General features: G+C 38.9%; 2 protein-coding genes across 4 annotated transcripts; one reads left to right on the forward strand and one right to left on the reverse strand.

Annotated features, from left to right (window-relative positions):
• Positions 1-1,572: 1,572 nt before the first annotated feature.
• On the forward strand, positions 1,573-6,664 carry FAM162B (family with sequence similarity 162 member B). Its single transcript, XM_040597265.1, has 4 exons — positions 1,573-1,726; positions 2,098-2,209; positions 5,151-5,259; positions 5,493-6,664. Exons 1-4 carry the CDS (start codon positions 1,606-1,608, stop codon positions 5,589-5,591), a joined length of 441 nt encoding a protein of 146 aa, XP_040453199.1. The 5' UTR covers positions 1,573-1,605; the 3' UTR covers positions 5,592-6,664.
• KPNA5 (karyopherin subunit alpha 5) lies at positions 6,043-27,869 on the reverse strand. 3 transcript variants are annotated; one of them, XM_040597260.1, is made up of 15 exons: positions 25,395-25,506; positions 24,614-24,727; positions 23,162-23,189; positions 22,944-23,045; positions 22,762-22,861; positions 21,872-21,966; positions 20,906-21,037; positions 19,864-19,952; positions 18,585-18,684; positions 16,811-16,974; positions 15,676-15,754; positions 14,571-14,696; positions 13,340-13,467; positions 11,497-11,675; positions 6,043-9,773 (listed from the first exon to the last, which is right to left on the reverse strand). In XM_040597260.1, exons 2-15 carry the CDS (start codon positions 24,682-24,684, stop codon positions 9,586-9,588), a joined length of 1,581 nt encoding a protein of 526 aa, XP_040453194.1. In that variant the 5' UTR covers positions 24,685-24,727; positions 25,395-25,506; the 3' UTR covers positions 6,043-9,585. The 3 variants fall into 3 exon arrangements, with proteins under 3 accessions (XP_040453194.1, XP_040453193.1, XP_040453195.1); XM_040597259.1 differs by lacking the exons at positions 23,162-23,189; positions 24,614-24,727 and adding an exon at positions 27,711-27,869 and having other exon boundaries at positions 25,395-25,528; XM_040597261.1 differs by lacking the exon at positions 23,162-23,189.
• Between the last annotated feature and the right edge of the window lie 80 nt (positions 27,870-27,949).

The raw sequence follows: 27,949 nt of genomic DNA on the forward strand, positions 1-27,949 counted from the left end.
CTGGGACGCTGCTTGTAACGAATGGTGCTGAGCAGCCCAGCCCAGATGTCCTGACCCTTTCTACCCTTCCCAGCTGTGTCTCCAGAGACGAGGAGCTCTGCCAGACACCATGCCGCTCGCTTGGAGCAGGAAGAAGGCAAAGGAGCTACAGGCAGGCTACAACCCCGTGTCACCCTGCAGGTCGTGGCTGCCGGCGTGTCTTCATCTCCCCAACAACATTTTGAAGCTGGGCAGAGCCACTTGGGGGGTGTGAGGGGGTGTGTGGGGTGTGTGTGTGGGGTGGGTGTGTGTGGGGGGGGGCTGCGCATACTCTTTCTTTTTGTTATTTTTAGAAGGACATGAGAAAGCCGGTATAGGACTTTGATTTGAGGAGCTGGGTTCTTCTGTTTAGGGAATGGCTCATTTGCAAATAGAAATTTCGTTCTGAAATAGAATGTGGGAAGATTAATTTAATGTAATTTTTTTTAGTTGGTAGGAATGGCTTTGACGTTTTATCAATAATAAGGATATTTTGTTATATTAAAGATTTTGGAATGGAAACTGTACATGTGTGAATAAGAAAACATCAACATGGGACTTACTGAAAAGAAAGTGCTTTTTTGAATAACTTTCCAGGGTGAAATGTTGTCCAAATGTCATTTTTAAAGAAGTTTTATTATTGAGGATGCTAGAACTCACTTGGCCGACAAATTGTTTTATTTCCTCTACTCAACAATTTGCTTGTGGATAAAGCTCTTACCTCTGGCTCTGCTCCCGACAGCTGCTGACTGGAGGTTCAAGACTCCTTATTCGCGCTGCCACGCTGAGCGCAGGGCTTCAGCCGCTGCCGGGGGTGACCCATCCCCGGGGCGCGGGTCCCTCCCGTCCATCCGCAGGCTCTCCGGCGCTGGGGGCGGGTGTCCCGCCTGGCACTGCTTGTGCCCCGACACCTCTGCGGGGACGCCGTGCTCGCTGCCACCGGCATCGTGAGCACACGGGCTGTTGCTTACTGAGTATGTATTCCGGGCTGACTTCTCTGAATATTTTCTTTCCAAGGATATGTTGGTATCGAATTTTTAATTATATTTTTTTTTAGTAACGGTTTACTCTGAGCAGGACGTGAAAGAAAAAAAAAAAAAGTTTTTCGGTTGAAGTAAACCGAAAAGCGCGTGACAAGATTCAGTGCTTTTGCACCTTCAGAGACAGCGATGCGGGCGGGCAGGTGTTGCGGGACTGGAGCCCCCCTTGCCCTGAGAGCGGAGCTGAGCCACCGCGCTGCTCTGTAACCGAGTTCCCACCCGAACGTTTGACGTTCCAACGCCAGCGCCGCCCCCGGGCGCGGTGGGTGCGCGGGCGGCTTCCAGGGGGACAGCACCCCGGCCGGCGCCGGGCGCGGCTGAGGGGCTCGGCGGGGCGGGGCTGAGGGGCGGGGGGTGGGGCGGCTGAGGGGCGGGGCTTGGCGGGGCGGGGCCGGGCGCGGCTGAGGGGCGCGGCTGAGGGGCGCGGCTGGCGGGGCTGAGGGGCTGGCGGGGCTGAGGGGCGGGCGGGGCTGAGGGGCGGGCCGGGCCAGGCTAGGCCGGGGCTGGGGCCGCTCCCGCCACCGCAGAGGCTCCAGCCGCTCCCGGAATGCTGCCGGTACGCCTCCGCCCGGGGCGGCTGCTGCCCGCCGCGCCGCTCCGCCTGCCCGCGCCGCGGGGAGCCGCCGCCGCCGGCGGGGAGCCCGCCCGGAGCCCGAGCATCCCCCGTGGTAAGGGGCGCTGCCCGCCGCGCCGGGGGAGCGGGGCTGGGGGTCGGGGGGGGCGGCTCCACCGCGCCGGCAGCGCCCTGGGGCTGGCCGGGGCGAGCGGCGGGCGGGCGGGCGGCTCGGGGTCGCGGCGGCGCTGCGCTGCTGGCCTGGGTACCGCACCCGCACCGGCGGGGCGGCCGAACCGCGCCCGCAGAGCCGCTCGTTGCGTACGGGGTGTTCAGGAGACCGCGCGGGGGTAACGGCGTGCCGGGGGCCGGGAAGTTTAATCCCCGAGTCCCTCTTCCCAGGACCAGGCCGGGCAGGGGGTTTAGCGCACATCTTTCCTTCTCAGTGCGTGGTTTGACGGGAGTGGTTTTATCCTCATCTTTAAGCTGAGCAGGCTCACAAGGTGGTTGCAAGTTACAAACCGTCGAAGTTTGACAAAAAAATCCTCCTCTGGACTGGCCGGTTCAAGACAGAAGAAGAGATTCCGCTGCGGATCCCGTAAGTACGCTGCTCTGTCCGAGGGGAACTGGAGCTGAAGGGGAAGCAGTGCCGTGACCCTCATCCAAAGCTTTTCCACAGAGGTTGAACCAGTCAGTTTTTCAACGCTGAAAACTTGGAAACAAATTAGAGGGCAAAAGAATTTCCTGTCCTTGTTAGAGGTTAAGATGAAAAAATGTTCCTTACTGGAGTCCCCAGAGCCTGGGGTTAAGAGCTGGATCCATCTGAGCAGATAGCCTCCGTTACATTTATGTACTCGCTTGTTTATTTTGCTTATTCCTAATGTGTGATCAGAGAAAAGGATGTTATAGTTAAATAATATTTTCTGTTTATAGCTCCCATAAACAGTTCCAAGGGAGCTGCCACTGAATGACTACAGGCGGTAAATTGTGATTTATTATAGAATCTGAGGAAAAAAAGAGATTATGAGAAACGTTCCCCACCAAGGAAAATGGAGTACTTGACAGAGCCTCCCATTCTTGTTAACGCACTGGACAAGGTGACCTTTGAAGGTCCCGTCCCACCCAAACCGTGCCGATTCTGTGGTTCTCTGACTCCCTGAAAGTTAGCATACCCCAGGGGAGTCAGTCACTGAGCACATGAAACTCCTCTAATGCCAGCTGCTGTCTTTTTCTTAGGATGTTAGCCAGCATGTCTCTCCAGGACACTTTTTTATCATCGCAGTATGTCCCTGCCTTGGGTGGTATGTTGAGCATAAGCAGTGTGCAGAGCCGTGTCAAGCAACAGGTACATCCTCTGCCTGTTGCTGTTGGTTCCTGATGGTTCCACTGGTGTTTGCTGAGCCAGACAGTGACTTTCTAAACGGTCCAGCCTCTCTTGTGCTGCCTGACCATTTTCCGCTACAGAAAGGTTCAGGCAGGTCTCAGAAGCTCTAAAAGCTATTGGAGTCATCAGGAAGTGTTTATAAAGACACACGCATTTGCCAGTCCATACACACACAGAAATCGCTCATTTCTGTGTGGTAACTGGCCTGGCAAGTCAGTGTCACCACTTTGTGCTTTCTGGGTGAGCAAAGACTTCTTATAATGCAAGTTCATATATGGTAATTATAATTGTTATGTTACCAGAAGTTAATTGTGAGGCATTGAAGCTGAACACTGTCATTGCTTTATTAAAAAAAATAATAATGCAAGATATTAACTGTGAACACAATCCAGCTGCTGAAGGCAGTCAAAATCTGCAATCTTTATTCGAGCTTGGGTTGTTGTGGGTGGGTGGTTGGTTGGTTTGTTTTAGAACAGCTGTTACTGACTTCAGCAGAGGTTTACTCGGAGTCTTGCTTAAGGGTTGAGTAGCAAAGGCCCTAATGTGCAATTAGGGAAGAACATAATCAGGTCTGTTTTCCTTAAAGCAGAGGCAGAAAGCAGGGAGAAAGTGAAACTCTTCTGAAGCAGATTTTCAATTAGTGCACTGTGAAATATAATTAGGTTAATAAAGCAGACTAATAACACTTACGGTTTTGCTTTTGTTGCTACAAATGGATTAGTGGATTAATGATTTTATGTGCTAGTCTGATGCGTGGTTTGTTCTAAAGATTATTTTTACCTTTGTACAAAACAAAAGCAGTTACTTAGAACTGCAGCCAGTGTCAGCCATCAGCCAGGAACATGGCACACACACGTGCTTGTGCGTGCCTTGGCAGGGAGGGGGTAGATGTGGCATAGCCATTTGTACGGCTTGCCCTCTTCTGTTGCGTTAAGCCTTAGAGAGAAGCACTGCGGCCCTCAGCCTTGGAACAGGCTGCACGGGCAGAACTTCCAGTATGAACTCCAGCTCTGCCCCATCCCACTGCACATCCTCTTCAAAGTAAAGCTAAAGGTTTTTTGGAGGAAAGAGATTGTTACAAGATCTTTACTCCCCACATAAAATCAATTATTTCTGCAACTATCCTTTTTACATAATATATAAACCCCCATAATTCTATATGATGTATATTATGTATCTTAGGAATATGTATCTTTATCCATATAAAGCATTCCCGTGTGACGTATGAAAGGAAAATAGTGCACAGCCACCATTACAATGAACATCTTTAAAACTGTACTCCCAAGTATAACATCTGACTCAGAAAAAGACCTAGCTGAAAGTTTTGAGACTGTTTTAGTGATACAGAGATTCCCTGTACAGGTGGTTCTTGGGTGTGCAGCCTGCTCAGAACACGGGAGGGCAGGAAAGGGAGCTGTACCAACGCTCCTTGCTGGGCTGTACAATGCCTCTCGCAGCAGCTACTGCCAACCGCAGGGCAGAAGTTTTCATTGCTTTTGCATTGGATGACCAGCAGAAAAAAATCGCATAGATTGTTCCAGTTTAGGTGTGTGTTCCTGTAATAGTAAGAAAGCCAACATGAGCTGCCCACTTTAAATAAAGCTGTTGCTTTTCCAGAGAACTGTTGTAATCACCTATGAAAATATATACGAAGTCCCTAGCCTACAGTACACAAGGCACCATCTAAACAGGTTAGATATGACAGTAATTGATTTCAAAACTTAATTTTGAATAAAAGGAACTCGCTTTCATCACATCTGGTTGACACCACATACACTTCTCCATCTGTTTAAATAGGTAACCCCCCCCTTAATTTTCACAATTTAAATAAAGCTTAAGGTATGATTTCTGGTGTATTTACCCCAAGTATTTAAATGCTAATATTTACTGCATGAGCAATTACTGTATTTTGTTCAGCTTAAAAAAAATAATCAGCTTCAATCCATTGGATGTTGCTTTTCCACTGCAAATGGATTAGGGTCAGGAAATACAAAGTTCTTGGGTGGTACATAACCAGTCATAGCAAGCTGAAGATGCTTGTTTTAGAAGCCAATTCTATTTTTAATTTTTCAATTGTGATGTTATGTCTACAATGCTTTGACAAAGAGGTACCTCACAGTTTTGTAATGATTCAATTCAATAACTTTCATTGCAGGCCAGAGATGCTAGACAGGGCAAGAAACAAAGCTCGAGTTAAAGCTTGTTACATCATGATCGGACTCTCAATTGTTGCCTGTTTTGCAGTGATCGCCTCAGCTAAAAAGGTGAGTAGTGCCAGCTATTCATCAGGGGGCATGCTTAAAAATGATGGAAAGCCACGAAAAGTAGCCAAACCTGAACAGCAGCAACTTAGACCTACCCTAGTGCCAGCTAACTGATGTGCCTGTCACCCCTGATGTTAGTAGGTACCAGCTGTTCCCAACACCAGGTAGCTTTCCCCGAGGTACATCGTTACTTTTGCCACGCTGCTCATTAAGTAGGTGTTTTACTTCCGCAGGCCACTGCACGTCATGAGTCCTTAACGAGCTGGAACTTAGCAAAGAAGGCCAAGTGGCGGGAGGAGGCTGCACTAGCAGCAGAGTCGAAGACAAAGTAACTTCATACAAAATGCCGAATGTCCTTGTTAAGAGCAAAATTAACCGCGAGCGATTCATGAATCTCACCAATAAATGGACAAGCACAGTATTACACATACCGGAGCCAATAAGGGTAGTTATAGGATCACAAAAAGAAGTGGACAGTCTATGAGAGAGATATTTGATATACTGGTTGCATATAATTAAAATGAGTTAAGAGTGTTTTGCATTTAATTAAAAGCAGCAACTAATTTCCAAGGAGATGAGGTAGTTACCCAAGAACATCAGGTATGTTTGGTTAGTTATTTACAAAACATTTAAGGCCAGAGTTCTCTGGTGACAGTGCAGTCCTACGGTGCACAAATCAGCCACTTTGAATTCATTTGCCTCAGTCCTGTATTCAAAATGGCATTTGTGTTTTCTCATTTAGGAAGCCACACTTATGAAACCAGTAAATAAATACAATAAACATCTGTAAAATAGGTTTTATTGGTTTCTGTATGGTATTTTGAGATTTAACATTCCGTAATATTGCATACTATTCATATGTGTTCTGTTACAGTAATAGGCCTTTGGCCTAGATTTAAAGATGCACTATTACTATCTGAAATTAATACAGGTAATTTAGTTTCCACACATTATATGAAGATATTGTGCCGTAAGTAACTGAAATTTCCCATTCCAGATTTCAGTGAACTCTTTGAAGTCACAGTTAAACTTCACGTATCAATTGGCAGACCTATTACAAAATGCCTCAGTTGTACAATTTGAGAAATTTACACCAACTGAGAACTAACTGTGGAGGAAAGACAATAGTGCATCTTTTCTATTTTTTATTTTTTTTAAAGACAGACCCGACAAATATTTTCCAGTTGCAAACTTGTTCTATAGCTAACTTATTTCTGTGCCAACATTATTACTATTGTCTGATTGCTGCTAGCAACAGCGTTTAAAGCAAATACTAGAAAATTAAAAAGCTGTATGAACCAGTCCTCAGATAAAAGTGCAACAATGAAAAAATCAGATATGATTCAGTGTATCGAGTAGGGAACTAAAAAAAAAAAAATCAGTCTTATTTATACTCTGCATAGTTGCATAGATTAGCTAGTTAGAATTCACATTTAAGCAGAACAAATGGTACCCTTTTAACTGAAACCAAACCCCTGTATTTTTAAACAGACTTTGTAATTGATGGGGCACTTCAGATTCCATATAAAATACCAAACTTAAATATTTCCTTCTCGCAATTAGTTGGGTTTTTTTTTCCTCCACAGATTGGTTTCATCTGTTTAGGCAACATCATCATATTCATGCCTCTACCTGCAAATGACACCACAGAGCTGACCCTAAGTCATCATCTCTGGTTTTATATTGCTCATTTATGTGCTTTTAGCAAAGTGCGGTGTAAACCCAGTGATAAAATAGGAGAGGCCATGCTGCACACTCATTCCTTTAAAGAAGAAGTTTCAGTGATTTTTTTTCAACAATTTTAGGGTAAACCAGATGTTGAGTTTAAATAATGATTTTCATTAGCCAAAGTCCATCAATTATAGTTCCCTTTTAAACCATTACGATTAAATGTATCAGAGGCATGAAATAGTTTATCTAAATGCGTAAAGTGCAGTCACTAACCGTTCACACATATAGAATAATATATCCACACAACTGAAGACATTCTTTCAAAACAAATACACTTGGTGTCCCCTCTTTTCTTCATTTTCAACTCCTTTTAATCAAGATGTTTATAGTTCAGATTTGGTTTAAATTGAGAGGCTTATAAATGCCGTTTTTACAGGGTTCTCCAAACAAAAAGCAGGCACAGCTGGTTATGTTATCAAAACAAGATTGTTAGAAACAATGGAATACCCTGTTACCTGAATAATTTTCTTACATTAGAAGAACACTGAAATTCAGCGTTTACTAGTAATCCTGGTAGTTTTTCATGATTGTTACCCTGTACTTTGAACAGATGAAACGGGGGAAAGGGGGAGAGGGGCCAGGAAAGAAGGAAGGGCAGCATAATATGAAAACCTAAAACTATGAGAGTAAAAAGGGCACAAATACAATCATCTAAAATTATATGAAAATTTGGCAGCTGTACTCAGTATTATCACACTATTCAAAACTGTTGTATGCTGTACAAATCTAGGTTTAAAGTGTCATTTACTAAAATATCTCACTATTTGGAGTTCATATAGTAACAGCACTCCTATGTACACTGCTTACGCTTCTATCTTCCACTAAAAAGACTTCAAAAAGAGGTTTCTTCCCTCCCAGGTACATCTTAGCCAAATCTGACCATTAGTCTTAGAAAATCCACTTCTAAGTCCCACATTCAATTACAATAGTATATATTGCTGTAACATCGAAGTGAAACATCTTAGAATCTTAACTTGCATGTAAAAAAATTTTAAATATCAAATGGTACTGTAAATGATACCACCTTTAACCTGTATTTTTCAGTGCATTAAAATATTGTTTAGTGACAAGCACAGTGCCATGGGATAAGTAATTTGAAGTTTAAATTGCAGCTTTTTATGAAGCATGAAATGCTGTCGTATGTCAAGGATTCCACTTAACCCAGGAGTCTGATGTTAATACATTAATTACAGGTATTAAAAAATAGTCATACTTCAGAGTTAACCCAAAGTATTCATTTCTCCAAATGAGATATACTACTAATACACCAGAAACACTACTTATATGCAAGTTGAAGCAGAGCATACATTTTTCTGTATTCAAAAGTGTTAAAGTAAATATCACAATTCTATTTCTTTTAGTGTTTAACAGCAAACACTGTATATTGTAGAGCCTAAATATTTAGATGACAATGAATTCTAGTTAGTTTTGGTGTCCCACATACTTAATGATATTTACAGTACAACAAACTTCTCCTTCAACTACAAAGGAGTGATTCACTATTCATTCTTCACTGCAGTATTTTTACTGTCTTACCAAAAGAAAAGAGTTGGTTAACTTAAAAGAATAATTCAAGTGACAATAGCATATTTGGTCAAAAACATAACACCTAATGTCTTAACTTTTAAGAAGCTACTGTACTAGAAAGGCAAACATTGCCATGTTTCTCAAACTGAAGTGGCGTTACCACATTTTGACAGGAGACAGCTGTAAACCATCTGCTTTGGGATCTGTGCAAATCATCATCTCTGCCATTCATAGTCACAGCATTCCTGTGGTAACTACAGCAACTGCTTCCACTGCAAAGTACTGTATTTGTGGCTGACTTAATACCGTTTAGCAGCTTTAATTACAAGAGCCAACATCAAATGACCAGCAAGCTCTCTGCTGATTCCAATTTGAAAACCTCTGAAATAATCCTCTTCCCACAAAATCCAGAAAAAGCTTTTTCATATATTCAATATTATATTAGGTAATTAGCATTATATATGTATATCTATTAGGTCTTTAAATACATTTTATAAATAAATTCCAACAGTGTGTTGTAAAGTAAGTAATGCATAAAGTTTCACAATTTAAATAAATATTTTTCACATTCCAATTCAGCTTCTTACAAGCTCATCTTTATTTCATGCCTTAGTTCTGAAGCAATGTTTTTGCTTCAATACAAGAGGTAGATTTGATAGAGACTGGGCAAGTCAAGCCTACTGCCAAAATGCAACTGTCATAACTGTATTGCTGATATGCAGTTTGAGACTACATGAAAAATTCAGAACCACTACCTAAAATCCTATGAAGACTTAGCTTAACACTTCTTGTTAAATCACATTTAATGCTTTACTGTAGACAGGGTTACTCACAGTTGTTTCTGTACATAAGAGATAATGAAAAACACAAATACAAAACAAAGAACGGTTGTATCTAACACAATATATAAAAGTGCATGAGCTGCTTCTTCATCTATGTCTGCAAAACATACTCAACTTTTCCTCTAACTTTGGCCATAAAGAAAAGACCTCTGGGAACAAAAACCCAAAAACCCAACCCCAAACCCTACAAGCCTTTACTTTTTGTAATTGTCTTCACTTCAGTAGTTTACAGCTGAAACCCCTCCATTGGAGCCTCCTGCTGTTGAAACACAAACTGCTGCTGACTTTCATCCACCTGAGGTGCAATACTGGAGTCCTCTTCTTCAACACCAAAGTAATGTTCTATGAGTTCAAAAGCCTTTTGGTAGATCTCTTGGTTTTCATGTCTCTGAAGAAATTCAATTTTATCAAGTCCTAAATTCAAAACAAAACATTTTCAAAATCCAGTTGCTTAAATGAATGAGGAATTCAAAAGAAAGAGCTTATAGTATAGATCACAGCATAATGGAAATTCTTAAATAAAAAATGCAATTCCAAATCATCTCAATTAACTTGGTATCATTGATTCTTTATTTCCTAACTCATGTATTTCTAGTCTTCATTTTCTGCAGCATTTTCTGTCATCCAAATGAATTTTAAAACTATGCTAAAAAAATTACCATTTAAACTAAGGAGAAGGAAGAGGCTGCAGCATCTACAAAGAAATACACCATCCCTACAAAGAAATTGAATCTGTAAAGAATTAGCATAGAACTGTTTGCTATAGTGATTTACAATATCCTCATTTCTTTTCTTTTACTCTTTGAGTCTTCCCCAACTCTAAATTCTATCCCCTATTATCGAGTCATCACTGGGCACAGTCTGGTATCTTTTTTCAAATTTAATTTTAATGTATCTTGCCAAAGCCTTATCATTTGAAAGCTAGAGGACATAATCCTGCCAGCAGAACAGAGGTTAAGTGCTTGGCGGTCAGTTAGGCCAATTCAAAACTCTTTTAAAGACAATTCAGTTTTTACTTAAATTGGATTAGGAAGAGGTCATACAAACCCTTCTGGTGACTACAGAGGCCAAAGCAACGAGGGTGATATAATTAGCTGTTTCCCCTACTTGAACTTACACTCTACCTCTTCAACAGCCTATGCTTAACTGGTAAAGAACAGAACCTCGACATTCAGTAGTTGAAATAATAAACAGACTCAAAATCTGGAATAGAGTAAATTCCATTGAAGTAGTCAGTACTTACTCCTCTTACACGTTAAGATTGCAAAGTAAGTTCTCCAAGTACGCGCTTGATTTTATAAATAAAACTGTAACATGGAATTCAGATTTAAAGGCTACTTTACAGAGAAGTTAGTATTGTCTAATCAGATATAATGTGGTCAACTAGAATTGTTATTAGCAATTTCTGAAACACCAATGTCTACTAATTTTGTTTTCTCAGAGCTACAAAGACAACCTTCCAGAAATAATGCTAGTTTCATTATACGCCAGTTTTAACATTGTTAAACCAAAATCATCTAGTCATGAAATCCCAGTCAATTTAGTTTTGATACTATGCCTTTAAAATGGGGTTTAATTTTGATTAATGAAAGGAAAAACAGAACAAAATACTCCCACAAATTCAGTAAAACTTATCTGATTTTTATGAGGTGAAGCTGATTTTGCCAATACCGATATTAACTATGCTAAAAAGTGATCCAATTTTGGGAATAAGTAAAACAAACTCTGATCTCTCATCCCTATTGGTAATGACACCGCACCAGACAGGACTATGTATTAAAGTAATAAAAATGTATTTAGGAGTGTCTGATAAACTTAATGCAAATCATTGCTCCAACAGACTAGGATATCTGTATGTTAAGTATTTCTGAAAATGTTTCTCTAGACAGACACTCCATAAACTGACCACAGACACACATCCACAGGTTTTCTGCATTTAACTACTTTTTCTACCATGTTACACTACTTACTTGACGACGCTTTAATGTTCGCTTATGCTTGAAGTCATTCTTATATTAAACTTACCTACTTATATAAAACTTACCTACAAATTTCAAAATGGTTCACAATGGTTTTGTTTTTACAGCCTGAAATAGGGAAGTTCAGGTATGTAGTTCTACAAGAAGTAATTTCTTACCATATGCTTCCTCTATAAGGGCACAATAAGGATTAATGCCCATTCCGTTTTGCTTAGACTCTTGCTCTCCAAGACGCAGAATATTTTCGAGTCCATTTAAAGCCACCTGTACTATTTTTGAATCCATCACAGTCAGGAGGTCACAAAGAGGCTTGGTACAACCTAGTGCTACCAAATACCTTTATAACAGCAGAAAAAAAAAAGGGGGAGGGGCGTGGAAAAGGACTGATAAGCCAGCACATTTACAGTGACACACCAGTTTATCACTATCAGTCTTTAATTTTGCTTAAAAAACTGGCTGAAACAAAAAAACCAACAATCTAAACCATGCAACAACACTAAGATAAGCTTAGTCTGAAACTGAATAAATACTCTAATTCATCCTAATGAGAAAATTTAATGTGCATATTCCTAACTGCTGTGTGGAATTTGTAGTCTTTTCAACACCTTTTCACTTAGGATCTTCAGATGGGTGTAATGGAATGTAAGAAAAATAGTTTTAGCTGTAAGTTCTTTTCTCAAACATTTGACATTTTGTAGTAACAAAAATACTGAAGAAACACGAGACAGATAAGAACACCGGACACTGCTCTGTACTAATGTAGTCCACAACAGCAGTCCATTAAGATAGTAGCATTACCTACTATAAAAAGGACATAATTGTAAACGTAAAAAAATACTGGGATTCTCAGTAACCTATTCCTTTTTCCAATTCTACACAAAATTGTGTATGAACTTTTCCAAGTCAGAACCTGTGTTCTTGTTTCTAGTGTATAAGTAAAATGAAGACAGTAATGTGTGCCTGCATCAAAAGGTTGCTTAAATATCATTTATTTAGTGGTTTTAAATTATCTTGCAGTTACACAGTAGTACCTTTAGAACGTTAAAAAGGCTAGAACTTCATGATGCAGGCAACAGATCTGTATTTTGTGAAGAGAAGCTACTTTTATGGTATTACACACACATTTCCTACTTGAAGACCCTGAATTAAAATTCACTTAATATATGCTAAATTTTAAGATGTTACATTATGCAAACAAGCAAAATAATGGCAAAAAAACCCAACAAACTTTCCTTACCTCTGATAACACTTAGTGGTTATAAGGAAACCAGAAACGTTTACATTTGAAATAAATGAGCATGCACTTACTGCAACGGATCTCCCAAATGCACTGGAAGAGTTATCACATCACTTTCAGTTCTGGCTTCCAAATAATACACCGTCACTTATAAATGCATTTATCAACTACTGATTCAAACTGATTGCTATGCTGATGATACTCAGAGATACTATAGACCGTCATATTCTAGTCATTCAAGTCCAATCTTTGCAGCAGGTAAATAGCTGCTGACTGAAATTGTAATCAAACTCAATTTGCTAGATATCCTCTTTAAAATTTTTTAAAAAATAATAGGGAGTTTAAAATACACAAAGAAACCACTGAAGTTCCTGAAGTCTCTCCACAAAGATACAATCCCCTTGCACACACATTCTAAACAATTCTCCCAAACTTTTCCATTCTCCAACACTGAAACTGCTCATCAACTGTTTCAATCATGTTTGAGCGCATACCATCAACTCTGGAAGATAACCCTGTGAAAGCTGTAGGTGTAACACCACTGAAACAAAGCAGTATTGGTCAATTTATTATCAAGTCTACTGCATATATTTTACTCATTTTTTTGAGTTTCTACATGTTTAGTCCCTGTACAGACAGAGTTTCAAGGAATTACAGTTGTGTTTAGGATTTGGTTGCTATGCTTGTCAAGATTCAAATGCAGAAATAAAAATGCCTTAGAGAAGGTGCTTAGGCAGAGAAAATAGTAACATATATAAATTTACCTGATCTGTTCAGGGGTTCCTCCTGATGTTGCATTAGTTATGGCCCATGCTGCTTCTTTTCTGGTGCGAAATTCAGCTTTTTGAAGAATTTCAATCAATATTGGAAAAATATTGGCATCTATAACAGCCTAAGAGATTAAATTGTAACATTTAATGATAAAGATTTATTACACGCAAAGTACATTAATACCCTTCGCTACATAAGTCAGTGATGCCTCTTGATATCAAAGCAAACAATGCTTTGTTAGAAGGCACCACACAAACTAGAAACACTGAACTGAAATTCAGAACCATTCCAACACTGCACTGCAACAGCTATCAGAGTATCATCTTTTTTGATTTCTCTGTCTCTGGTGGACAGAACACTGCTTACTGGATAGGTCCATTTAAAAACCATGACATAAGCACTATATCTGATTTCTGAACTCAGATCAAACCTCATAACAAAATTTCACTTTGTCCATTTTATTCAGGTTTACAGTCTCCATAGAAAGACTAAGACTACATTACATATTTTAAATTACATCAAGAAGTTCCATTTTAATCTCTGACTGAGGAGAAAAAAAAAAAATCACCCTGAAACATATGTACTCTGATTCAGAATTCTCATTTTTATTGACCAGAACCTTTTTTTCAGTTAACTCCAGACACCTGGAGCAATAGTCAGGTTTTAGTAGTTTCCACGAGAATACGACTCAGTATTGATGACATTAAGCAGGCTTTTTACCCAAGCAACATGTTCAACGTTTCCAAACAGTAGAACTGTCCACTTTTTACTGGGCTAATTTATGCAAATTTTTTGTTTCAACTTTTAAAAAAAGGAAAAGTTGCTTATTACTTTACCATGTACATTACAATGCAGAACAAAATTAAAGGGAATGCACCAGTAGATGATGCTCCCACAGGGAAAAATTACAACTACTGATATCAGATCCAAGAGAAGTATCCTTTACTTGTTTTACAAGCATCAACCAAATCCCTCTGGGAAAATTTAACCAGTTTCTCTAGTACAAATCATGACAGCTATTTTAAGTATTATTTTATGAATTTATAATAATTTTCCACAATTCAGAAGAAAACATTTAAATTAGTCCTAACTGTCTATAATTTTACCTAAAACAAGTAATTCAGAGTCAGTGTAGTATTTACATATTTCTCCTTGTGAAGGAAAATAAAGCGAACTAGTAAAATGAGAATAAAATCAACCAAGTAACCAATATACTGGCTTTACCTGTATCTGAGCTCTGTTTCCTGCAGTAATATTAGAAACAGTCCAGCACGCTTCTTTTCGAATAGATTCCTTGGGACTACTAAGCAAGTGCAAGAGACAGGGTAACGCAGAGCAGTTTAGAATCACCTAAAATAATTTGAGAATTGAAAACTGAGTTGTACAATATACATAAGATATATATATAGGCTTGTGCAATATATATATATATTTTAAAACACTTTTAGAGATGACTTCAAAAGAAGATTTTGCAACACATTTATATCATACAGAGTATCATAGGTAACATCTTGCAAAGCTAAAGTGTTCAACGTTGTAGTGTGTGAATAGACAATCCAACAATTTGAAAGAATCTGTCCTCAATTAAGTTCAGACTAGAAGACTGACAACCACAAGACTAAATAAGGCTGCTTAAACCTAGAATACGAGTAACTAAGAATAACGGAGAACTGCAAATTTAATTTGTATAGTTATTAATTCATTTGTTTTTTAAAAGATAGATGTTTTCTATATAATTCCTTAGCAAAATCCTCTCCTAGAGCTCACAACTAAAAATTCTGTAATTAACTTATTTCCTTGTTTTCCCTTTACACTAGTTCTGTCAGCCTTTGAGAGACCATTTTCTTTAAAGCAGGACCTATCTTAGTATTTTCTGCAATGCATCAAACTCAACTCCACTGCCCAAAATTGAAAAACGAATTTTTAGAACAAACGGCATCAGTAAGACTATCAAACACAAATTCATGGACAAATCAAGTATAACTGTTGCTTACAAGTGAAAAATTTGACTGCATTTGAAGACTTTAAAAAGGGAACAATAATAAATAATTGAATCTCAACTAAGGAGAAAAAAACCAATAGGGAAGCGACAGCCAAAGTGGCATATAGGAATGAAACAATCCACTATATACAGTATTGTAAAAAAAAGTTTATTCATGCAGTAATTTAACGTTTAAAATAGCAGCCTAAACTGTCAAATTAACAATATAGATTTGTACAGAGCCTCTTTCACTGACGTACACAGATACCTGTACTAGACAGGTTTTTTGTCACTATTTTTACAAAATTCTGTCCTGCCAGACCATTTTTCTGAAATCATCTATCTTACCTGTGTTTGGATATCGTCTCCGGTAACAATATTGCCAACTGCTCTTAATGCAGGGGATACCACCTTGTAATCATTGTGCCTGGAGACAAATATTAAATCACTTTATATTACCCAGTGTTAAAAGTATAATTTTGCATTTTCAGTGAACAATGGTTTACTTCAGGTGCTAAATTTATAGTGATAGAACACATGTAATCACTTCTTACACTTTCCCCCTATTTAGCCAAATTCGCCAACTGCAAGCCCACAACTGAACTGCAGATTCAAGGAAAGGGCATCTCTATGGAACAACTCAACTTAAAGCAACCTATCTGTCCAGCAGATTAATTTCACCCAGCTCAAGTATTATTGAATACAATACTGGAACCTGCATCATTCAATAGCTACAGAAACAAAAGGGGCATTATTAGCTGTATACTAAAACTTAGCCCATCTTTGTAAGTCAACTTTTCCCTTTTCCAAGTCAATAACCCTAGAAACCAGTACATGAAGCCCACACTCCCATATACAACTGTCTGAGCTGTGGGAGCAGGAAATTACTCAGTCATCCTGAAGCTTCTACAGGAGAAAAAGCACCCTCACCCTCTGACAGCTATAAAAATGAGCTTTAAGAGCAAACTGTGCTGAGCTGTCAGAGCTGGGAACTACTATCCCTGACCTACTCTGCAGTCTCCATGTGAACACAGGGATTTAGTCTCCCTTTCTAGGAAAATAATGAACCATAAACCAAATATACTGGAACAGTTCAAAAGTGGCACAAGCCTGCCTCTGGACTCCGTGAGTCCAAGAATACAAACAAAATACAACAGTGAGAAAAAAAAAAAAAAAAGTTGAGGAATTAATTTGCAAGTCAAGCTTTGTTTTCAGTCTTCACCTTCTATTCCTCCATGTAAATAAATCCTACACTCAGTTTTAAAGACTATAAAGGAATACTTTGGAGAAAACTTTTTTTCACTGTCAATCTCAAGAAAAATTTCAGGAGCCAAGCAACCTAGCAAGCAACTTAAAGTTTCAGACCGAGTTCACGTTTATCACTTCTCGCAAAATACATTCACACTTCAGGTGAGAAGAAACAACTCCATTTGAATTCATTAACAATACAGTAAGACATTTATTTGGTGACAACCAGACTTACATAAGCAGCTCTACTAATCTTCGACATACTCCAGAATCAATAACAGCTTGAATTTTATCATTGGGACCATCTGAAAGGTAAGAGAGGGCCCAGCAAGCATCTGCTAATACATCCGGATCACTGCTAAACAACAGTCTTGATAAAACATTTAAACAAGGAGCAACCTAGGTTAAGAAAAAATATTGCATAAAATTAGGTATTTCGTATTTTTCAAGTTTCAGAGAACATTCTGCAAAGGCATGAAGGTGTGAAACTATTTACTGTCAAAGCACATGACCTAATTAACGAATCAGGACCTAGGTGGAACACTTTCTGATTAAACTAGCAATTCAAGCTGGAAAATTGGATAAATCCTGATTCATAGCCTATTTATTTAGAGACAATATATTGTTCAGCCTAATCAAAAAACATTTGCTTTTACAGGTAACCACAGGATCAGGAATTAGTAATTTTTTTTTAATCACGTGGGGAACAGAATTTCAAAGTAATAACATTTTTTTATATTGCTGTCCTTGTAGGAGTACTGGAGGTGATTTGTAATAACCAATTTACAACTGCTTTACCACAAAGAAACTCAAGAGTAATTCACAGAGGATTCAGTGTTAACTGAATCAAAACAAGCAATGTCTGACTTCAGTTCTCAGTGCAACTGTAGTGCCTAGTCTTAATCTCATACAAGTTCCAAACAGAGCCAACTTGACCACCTTAACACCACTTGGAACCTGACAGGTTTCAGCTGTACAGCTTGGGAATTTCATATTCTTTGTAGAACCTAATTCTTTATCTTACATCAGTTATGCAGTTCAGCCTCCCTTATGTGTCCAACTGGTGCTACTGTAAAGGGCAAAGAGCAAAGGACTAGTAGCCGTCTACAGGGCATTCTTTTCCACTGAAGTGCTTAAGCAGGAAGAAACCTTGGGTTTTTTACTGCCAGAACAAAACACTACTGAAGGACAGAAGGATGTAACTTAAGCAAAGCAACTGAGGTGATCAATTAATTGACATCAGAAATACCGCCTTTTCATTAATATCTCTCCAAGAATTATTAAGTAGCAATGACAGTAATTAACACCTCATGAGGTAATTTTCAAGACATGTACATCCTCTCCAAATTATCTGTAATCATCACTTAACCTCAGCCTCTTCTACCAGAACATCCAATGTTCAGTTCTTTTAATTTTTTAATGTCATTAACCTTATCAGAAATTAATTTCATATTGGAAGTAAGGAGCTAATATTCCTACTAGCCACTACAGTCTTCCTGTCTTTGCAACCACATACTGGAAAGAGGAGGAAGGGAAAGCATACAAGCAGATCACCTCTGTCATCATAGTCTGATTTAACTGCATCTGATGGAACAGAAAACTCAAAATTTTGTTCCTGCAGCATGCACTCATAAGCATAATAAACAAGTAAAATTTTAAAAAAACTTCAATCATAACTCACATGCTCCAAAATAGATCTAGAGAAAATACAGCCCCAAGGAATTTAGTGCTGAATGCATTATTTCTGTTATTTCATACTAGTGAATGACTATTTGCATCTAACTATAATCTCAAGTTTTTAAGTAATTTAATTTTATTGCTGATAGGTGTCAAAGTAGATGATATTTTGCAGATACAACAGATGGACAAGATTACAAGGACTGTGTGGTTACATTAAAAAGATAAAATTGAGTCTATCTCCAGATTCAAGGATTCTGTGTGTTATAACATATTACAAACGTAAATCATCTTCAGCTTTCTGATTGCACAAAATGAATACTTTATTATACCTTACTGAAGTCTGGAGGCGGGTTCTTTCCTCTACAGAGATTTGAGAGAGCCCAGACTGCATTTCTAGTTGTTGTAAGACGATTTGAATTTGTTAACAGTCTGCCAGAGAGAAAACAATAATAAACCCAATCATTTCTTATTGAAAAGCTAAGTCTTTTTAAGTCTATTATTACCAAGAGTACCTCAAATCAGGAAAAGAAACCATATTATTTGGCACTAATTTCAGTTTATTTCTCTTCATAGCTTACATGCAGCAAATTTTTCTTAGAATGAACTGAATCCGAATGGATGATTTTGCACAGGCATCTCATTCCCAAATCGAGCATACACATATAAAATAAACCATTGCTCATGTGAAAAGATCATTCAACCAATCTTTTTTGAGGGTCTTCAGAGGGGGCTAGGAGATGCAACCCTCCCTTGAATTAATACTGATGCTTTCATTCAGAGAATGCAATTAATAAAAATATTGCATAAAAAGTTAGAACTTAAAAGACCATCTAAAAAAGTTAACATTTTACTGGTTTTCTGAATAGAATGCAAAAGATTCAACACCTGAAAAATCAGGTTCACTTTCAGATACATACCAAAACATCTAAACCTGTTAATTCTTTAAATCCTTGAGGAAAGTAATCACTCTCCTCTTCTTATTTTAAATCTATTTTACAAATTATTTAAAGCATTTTACTATTTTAAGCAATAATAAATTGAAGAATTTGTCTTAATTTTTTCTGCGATGAAACTACCTTATCTGCCATTTTAAGCATATAGTAAATGCTGGAATGATATTCCTAGTAAAGTGAAATCTTCTGGTGGAACACAACTCACATAACAACTACTTTTCCAGCTCATCTCAACAAGCAAATGGATAGGTAGCAAGACCAGAGCCTGGAGTTACTGGACAAAGGTGAAGAAACCAGCCTATTGCCCAGCAAGTTGGAATCACACAAATTCAAGTGTGAAATACGTAATCTCTTCCACCCTCTATATCCAGAACTCTGACAACACTAGAGTTCTGCACAACACAGAAATTTCATACCTGTAAAATAACACCTCTCCCCTTTTGCAAACATTGGAAAGATGCCAGTCATGGACTAATTAAAGACATACATGATGCTTAGGTACTCCAAGATGTTAGATTCATAGCAATGTAATACAAAACCTAGAAACATCATCAATTTAGCAAAAATCTTATATTCTTTTCAAGTAAATTTTAAGTTGAAGTTTAGCTATATATACCTGTGCGCTACAATTACAGTATTAATTTACAATACTTACTCCAAGAGGGGTGGTAATATTCCACAGTTTAAAACAAAGTCTCTGCATTCTGCATTATCACCAGCAATGTTACCAAGAGCCCACACTGCCTTAAAAAGCAAAGCATCCAAATGAATTTATACATGCTTGCAAATCAACTTTTACAGATCATCTATACATTTTTACAGCAAATATTCCAGAATAAAAAAAGCGTTATCATTCCAAATATAAAATTTCAGAAGACTACTGATTTCTATACTGCACTCAAAGTCAATTACCTACGCTTGAACACCAGATTTTCAAGGAAAGAAAAACTTTTTATTATGAAAGTATGTTTATTCGTGTGGTTTGCAATTAAAAAAAAAAAAAAAAAGACACACACACTTTTCAACACTTATGTTTGCTCACTATGTGTAATAGACTAAATAGAACTGGCTCAAAGTTGCAAACAATGTATAAGGAATAAAAAAGTAAAATCACGAACTTTCACTGTACGAACTTTGAAACATGCTAAATAAAAGCCAGTAAATCACAGCCTCTCATAAACATCTTTTTTGTTTATCATTCAAAAACAAACAAAAAAAATCTCCTCTCTTAAAAAAAAACCAAACCTCTCAAAACCAAACCAAAAAACCTGAAGTTTAGGAAAATTTTAATGAAGACTGTAACACAGTAAGATGGAAGAGCAGAAGGATACAGGAAATAAAACTGCAAGTTAACTTAGGGGGGGAAAAAATCCATATTGTCTTCTACTATATCACTTCTATTACGGTGTTTTAGACCCTGTCCACCTGTAAATGTCACAATAGAAATAGGGTGCTTTCTTGAAATTATTCAGTAACAGGAAATAAGAAACAGGTTCGAAGACACCTGAAACAATCAGGGGGGGAGGAATACCCTGAAGGTAAAAGGTAAATTTTTATCTTCCTGAAGTCAGATCAATTGGCTCATACGCAAATGGGGCTCAAAGCCTCTCTAGCCACCCCACCTCCCTGCCCCTCCAAAACATTCAGAAATTAATAATTAATTTTTAGTAGTTATAAAACACCCCAAGAAAAGTTACCTGTTCCTGTACGTCTTCATGTTCTGAACTAAGCAACTTAATAAAAATTGGAACAGCTCCAGTTTCAATTACAACTTTGGTGTGTAGAAACGTTCCCGATGCTATGTTTGTCAAAGCCCAAGCTGCTTCAAACTGTTGAGGAGCACAGAGACTGTGTTAAACCACTCAACAGTAAAAATTGCATTCATGAAAAGCAGTTTGACATGAGAGTTGCAGAGGTTGCTTTTACCACTTCTTTTCCTTTCCACTGAAATGCAATTATTTATATTATTGTACTTTCTATACAATAAAATAATTGGCATTGACAAAATCTCTATTTAATAAGACCCTTCTGTATCTAAATTATTTTTAGGTTTTAGCTTGCCACACTAACTGTAAGGAAGACTTCAAATCTCTATTAACTAGTACAAATCCCTTCTGTTTATATTTTAATTCCTCTAGTGAATGTACACAATGCCTAAGTGCCACTCCATGGGCTACCACAAGTAGACAAAACTAGTTACTCCTATTGTTAATTATAGATTTTTCAAAGATTTTCTAAAAGAGTTTCATACAAGCTTTTCAGTTTCCTGAATTTTTTTACTTTCCAAGATTTCAACTGAAAAGTATACTTAAAACAAATAGAACAGATTTTGCTCACACATCAGTGCCAATAATCTTAATATACCACCCTGGAAACCCTCTTGAGCACATTCTGCTTTCAAGACCTAAGTATTTGACCAGCTGAATACAGGACCCTAAAGACTACTATGAAATTCACAAGATTCAAGTCACAATTTCAGCAGCAATCACTGACATATTCGAAAACTAAAACATACAGCTTAGGTGATTAAAAATAATTAAATTTGGTTATTAAAAAAAAAACCAACAAAACAAACAAAAAAAACCCCCACTCATTTTCCGAAGCTCTTTTGGGGAGGTTTCTAATCCTACCCCAAACCCCCAATGAGTACCAGCCAAACTCACTTGCAGAGTGTAATTCTCATTCCTCTCTAGAAATTTCACAAATCTCTGTACTACTCCTGGTTTTTGTATGACTTCATCTATAGGTGGATTAGGCTCTACGGAATAAAAACAAACATATGTGTGTAGGTCTAACAAAAAAGACCAATTAAATTACTTTTTCAGTATGACAGAAAACATTAATATGATTCTCTGGTCAACACAATTTTTAGCATTCACTTATTTTAATCTCAAATGAAGGAGCTAAACTTTTGACTTTAGAAGACTGCAGGATCATCTCTGTAAAGTGCAACGACTTAGTAAACACCATATTATGTGTAATAATAGTAACACATACTACTATCCATGGGCATGTTAGTAACACATCACAAAACACTGTTCCCTCGGTTAGTAGCTCAGGGCAGTGGAAGAGAATTAGGATTAGATACTATTTTAAATGATCAAGCATACCTTTACCTATCATACTATAAAAATACTAGCATTAATTTAAGACTGCATGCCTTACAGTCTCAACAAAACCAACTTACAACTGTTCTTTGGCAGCCATTTAATTTTTCTCCCCTCAATAACAGGATGAGAATCAGAAATTGAATCACTGCAACAAGTACGATAAGTAATGTTAGTGTGCAGTTAGTTACAGCCCTGGACACTGCAATCAAAATAGCCTTGCTTTTGTTACTTTGTCCAAAAGACTTAACATTAGAATAATGAAGCTTTCTGTATTTAGTCATTAGGTTGGAAGAGATTTGGCACAGTTTCTCTATAAAGAGAAATTTCAGCAAGCTCTACTTTAAAGTAAAACAGAACTAATGGTTAACTGCCTCTATGACTAAAATTCATAATAACAACGCAGGAGGAACGAAAAAAAAAATAATCAGGCAATGGTTATGTACCTTTAGATAACAATTTTCTGAATTTCTGAGTTGCTGTGAGCTGCTGATCGGGATCATCTGAGAAAATCATCTGTACCATATCTACTGTAATAACTTCTTCCTAAAAATGAAAGGAGGATTTCTTATATTTAGTACTATGCACATTAACAGACAATATTCTAACCACACTCTAAAGTAATTACCTCTGGAATAGGTACAGTAGAGCTGACATCAGGATCCTGAATTGGACTTTCTACCATAGATTCTTCATTTCCTGGGAGAGAAACGTTTCGGCGTTTAAACAGCTAAACAAAGAAGAAATTTTTGGGAGACATTAGAACTTATCATAGAGTGGGTACTGATGACAAACACTTCAAGAGATGCTTTCACCAATACTAGTCAAAGTATTTCAAATACTCACCTTCCTACTCATCCATGTAAATGGAATTCTATATGTAAGTTTAAAGAACATCAAGGAGAAAAACAATACTATGTCCATATCTTATAACTGCACTGCAATACTTCAGAGAGACACTTAAAGAATGAAGTGGGTTTTTTTAAATAGCAAAGAACCATACATTTTTGCACATGTAAGAAAAATAAGACACAGATCTTTTTACTTTTAGCCTCTTACCCTCATGATTAGTTAGCATTTACTTTGAAGGAGGAAATAGTATTCTACAAACTACTTTCTCCTGGTTTAGTTTATAGGCTAAAATCATCAACACAGTTTATGTTTCAGCACACAATATTCCTGCCTTCAAGAGAGGGTCTATGTACTTTCTTTGCATGACAACTAAACAGCACCTATATTTCATGTACAGTTGCAGAAAGATTAAAACAGTAACATTATTTTAATACAGCTGGAGAAAAAAATAGCGTAGCTTCAAGGTGAACTTTTTGAATTATGTAACATTAAATATTCTCCATGTCCAAAAATTGATTTACAATTGACTGCATGTACTGCCTATGCTTAAAATACGTATCTGCACTGTAATATTTAATAAGCTATGTTTAATGAGCACCTCTTTATTTTCTGGCATTCAAGCAAAACATTCATATTAGGCTGTTTTCTTCTAGAAACCAAATCTAAATTTTCATTTTTAATCCAGTACTACACTTACAACTACCGAAATTAATAATTCTAAAAATATTTTATTGGTATCTCTAGAAATTAATGTTAGAATCTCAGTCCATGGACTAAGATTTCACCTGTACGCATAATAATGAAACCTCTTAATAAATCCTGAAGGATTTGTCCTGTAGGTGTCTACAGACACCTAGATTTCTGTGATTGTATATGCCCACACCTGCAGAGGCAACTCCATGTTCACATCCACCTATATTTCAAACAGGAACCTAAAACAAGGTATTCTCTCCCTTGCACTTCTGGATTGGGCACAATCCGGGACACAAAACAACTACAGAATACTGGACATAAACAAGGTTTAATTCCATTTAAACCCACCAAGGAAAAAGAAACAACATTCCTCTTTTGGAAGACCATTCTTTCTAGCACTCAAAAAGGACAGAGAAGCTCTTGGTTGGAATGTATAAACTCTTATTGTTTAGCATCATGGCCTATGTACCAGTTTCAATTTCTTCTGGAGCAAAAGCAGTCTCATCTCCCTGCATAAACTTGTTCTCTCCAATTCAAGAAGAGCTGAAAACCACCAGTCCAACAAATTAGGATCGAGGAGAATATAACAGTATTCTCATTGGTACAACAGTAAGCATGGGAAAGGAAACACTCATTATTTTCGTAATTTACCTAGGGAGTATTTACTACAAAGCACATAGAATTTTCAGCAGGAACTGCAATGCAGTTACCATTCAGAGGTAAATGCTCCAGTATTGTACTACTTACTCTTACCTCTCTGGCCCAACTAATTTACATTCTTTTTCCATGCAGTAGCACCACTTTCCCAGGAGAAGGGTAAGCATTCCCACCTCAGAGAAGGCTGTAGATCAGTGTCTGGGACACTCTCTAGGTTGTGGGAGACAAATTCAGCCACTTTAGACCAAGCAGGAAAAATAAACTACATTCCTTACCTTCCTGGCAAGAAACTATTAAACATTTTGGGAAAAGGAACTACCATAAACCATTAAATTACACAATGCTCCGTGTACTCTGATCAGTAAAAATTCAGTAACGACAACGGCAAATGTTACGTATAACGGTTCAGGGATCAGAAGTTGGTAGACACTTTAATAAGTTATCGTAGAAAAAGCTCTTGGGCGAGAGGAAATATGGCTTCAAAGATGAAAGTAATCCTCTCCCCTCTAACAGACAACTTTGGCCCAAGCTCTGGAAGAGAATGCAATGTTTCTAATTCTTACTGGAAATATGGGTATCCTTTCAGCCCAGTCTTACATGTCTAAACCTAGTCTGAGGATTAAACTTAAGACGCAGGTCTCTCCTCCGAGTGCCTTTGTGACTCAAGGGGGCTTCTGTTCACTTTTTGCTTTTATGATCCTATCAAGAGGTGCCTGGTGTTCCCCAAGATTGCACAGAAAACAGATATTCAACCTGGCACTCAGGATTCTGCTCCACAGGAGTAGCCTGCTCAAGGAGTAGCCTGCTCAAGTCCTTTCATATATTTGAATTTAGCTTCACAAGCCCTTAACAGTTAATAGTTCACCAAGATACTTACCTGTTCTTCCCTTTTCTGTTTCCGAAGCTGAATTCCTTCCTCCTCTCTTCGTCTGCGCATTTCTTGGGGATTAAGGGCATTATTCTTGTAGCTTTTCATTCTGAAGTTATCTTTACCTGGGCTTGCCATGTTGTCTATTGAAAAAAAGAAAAATTACTCCAAAAGGCTAAACCCTGCAAGACAAACCTTCCACCTCTTGTATCATAAAGTATCTACAGCAGCAGCTATATATTCCTGTAGCTGCTTGCAATACCCAGTTCAACAGCAAAAATCTCTAAAATAAAAATCAGAGGAAAATATTTGCCTAGCTAGGTATTTCTTAATGGCAGATTAAACTACAGTTTATCTCAGGGATCAGATACTTCATTAAAGGTCATAAGCTACTGCAAAAAGAAATTATGGCTCTTATGAGCAAACTGAAAAACAAAAACCCTTATGATTCTAAATTTTGATTCTGTCAGCAAGTAAGGGAATTTGCTTCCTCCTTTTATAAAGAAAATACTACATGTATTAAAAAATAAGGACAAATCCAAAAAGAAAATCTGCAGTAAGTACTGTTTCATTTAATAACTTACTGCATTGTTTCTTTTTTTTTTTTGTAAAGATCTAAAGGTTATCCTGTGTTTCGTTCTAAACTGTATGCAGAAAAACAAATTAAGAATCAGTAGCATGCAGATAGTGTAAAATGGGAAAGGGTATACCTAACAAAATTATTGATTCATTCCAATTAACAGCTCTTTTGATGGATTAGACTATTAGAAACTGACTGTCATTTCAGGCATATCAGTTGTGAAAAAATAAAAGTGATAAAACATAATTCTGAAATGATCAAACTGACTGACTGGAAAAGATTGTTAATAGTATGGTGATACTTTTTAAAGTTAGAACTGTAGTCTTCATCTGAGAACTAACTGTCAAAAATGTGATTTAAGACTCTACACAAACTCTCACTTGTCTGGAATTCTTCCACAACATGAAAACATCTCAACTACAGCTCTTGAGCTATGCATAATTCTCTTATCAACTTTCATGCTGGGACAATTTTATTTTTGTATCAGTGGTAACAAGGTCTGCCGAGCAATAAACACAAGCTAGGAGAGGAAAACAGTTTGCAGACTTAGGCTGACATCAACAATACACAAAGGACTCAACAGCCTGTTTCACCCAAATACATTTGCTTCACAGGAAACTTAGTAACTACTGCCATCTCTGGACCACGATGCTAAGTGTGCCACTGTCCGAAGCAATTTTCTAGCAGCTGTCATTTAACTTCTGAGGTACAATTTAAGATCATTTTTCCAATAACACTACTGGCTTAACTAGTCCCAGAACATCATCACTTCCTTAATCATTCATGCCTTGCTAGTTTAGTTGTACCAATAAAACTGTCAGGGCCAACAATGAACCAGAGAAGCGTGCACTCAAAGTGTCCCAGTCAGGTCACCATTTCTATAAAGAGTTACAGAGGCTCAACTGGGAGGATGCTGTCGTCAAAACCGTATTCAAAAAGGAAAGCTTATGAATTTATAGTTTCATTCACCCCACAAGGATTTTGGTATAAACATCGTAAGGGCAAAAAGACTGGCAGCCTCTGATCTATTCAGGCTTCATGAGTTGTGCATGAAGATCCAAGGAAGTCTGCACTTCTGCTCTGCAAAACTAAACTCGTTTTAACACTAAATCCCTCCACATCCTGCAGCTCGCCCACCTGCTGTGCCTAGACCTATCCCACTAAATGATGCGTTTGTTGGGTTCCCCCCCCCCCCCTCCCCGCGCACATAAGGCTCTCTAATCACCGCGCCTCGCTCTACCGCCGCCCCCTCCCCGGCTGGCACCGCCGGGGGACACCGGACGCTGCCGCACGCGTCGCCCCAGCCAAGAGCCGGACGCGGGGCCGGGTCAGAGCGCAAGTCCGCCGGGCGGCTGCCCGGCCAGCGGCCACCCGCCCCGGTCGCACAGTGGCGAGCGAACCTCTTCGCCCACGTCCCTCAAAGAGGGGGTGGCAAACGCGCCTCCATCGGCAGCAGTGCAGGGAAGCGGGAAGACAGCAGCCCTCTGACTGAGGAAGCAGCGGAGGACAGCGCGGGAAGACCCCGTCCCAGCACCGACCACGGCGCCCGGTGGGGATCGAGGCGCCGTGTGCGGCAACGCCCCGCTGCTGCCCGCCGCCCCCGAGCTGCCAGGAGACCGGCCTGCGCCGGGGAGCCTTACGGCAAGGGGCACCGCGCCGCGCCGCACTCCGCCCCAGAGGAGGGTACAGCCCCTCCTCCTCCTCCCTCCCCTCCCCGCCAGCTCTCAGGGATCTGTCGCTCTTACCCATCGAAGCGGAGACGCACGGCACCCGCCGCCCTCCAAGCGAGAAAGCCCCGCTCCGCTTCGGAGCGCGGCAGCGGCAGCCGATCGCAGTTCAAGATGGCGGACGCCGCCCCGCCGCGCGCCGCACTGGGTGGGGGGCGGGCCCCTCCGTTCCCAGCAGGCTCTGCGCGCGCGGTCACCCGCCCTCAGCAAGGAAACCACGCTTCCCAGCAGGCAGCGGGCGCGGGCAGGATGTGACG

The sequence above is a fragment of the Falco naumanni genome, chromosome 6 (assembly GCF_017639655.2).
Source record: "Falco naumanni isolate bFalNau1 chromosome 6, bFalNau1.pat, whole genome shotgun sequence".
Lineage (NCBI taxonomy): Eukaryota > Metazoa > Chordata > Aves > Falconiformes > Falconidae > Falco > Falco naumanni.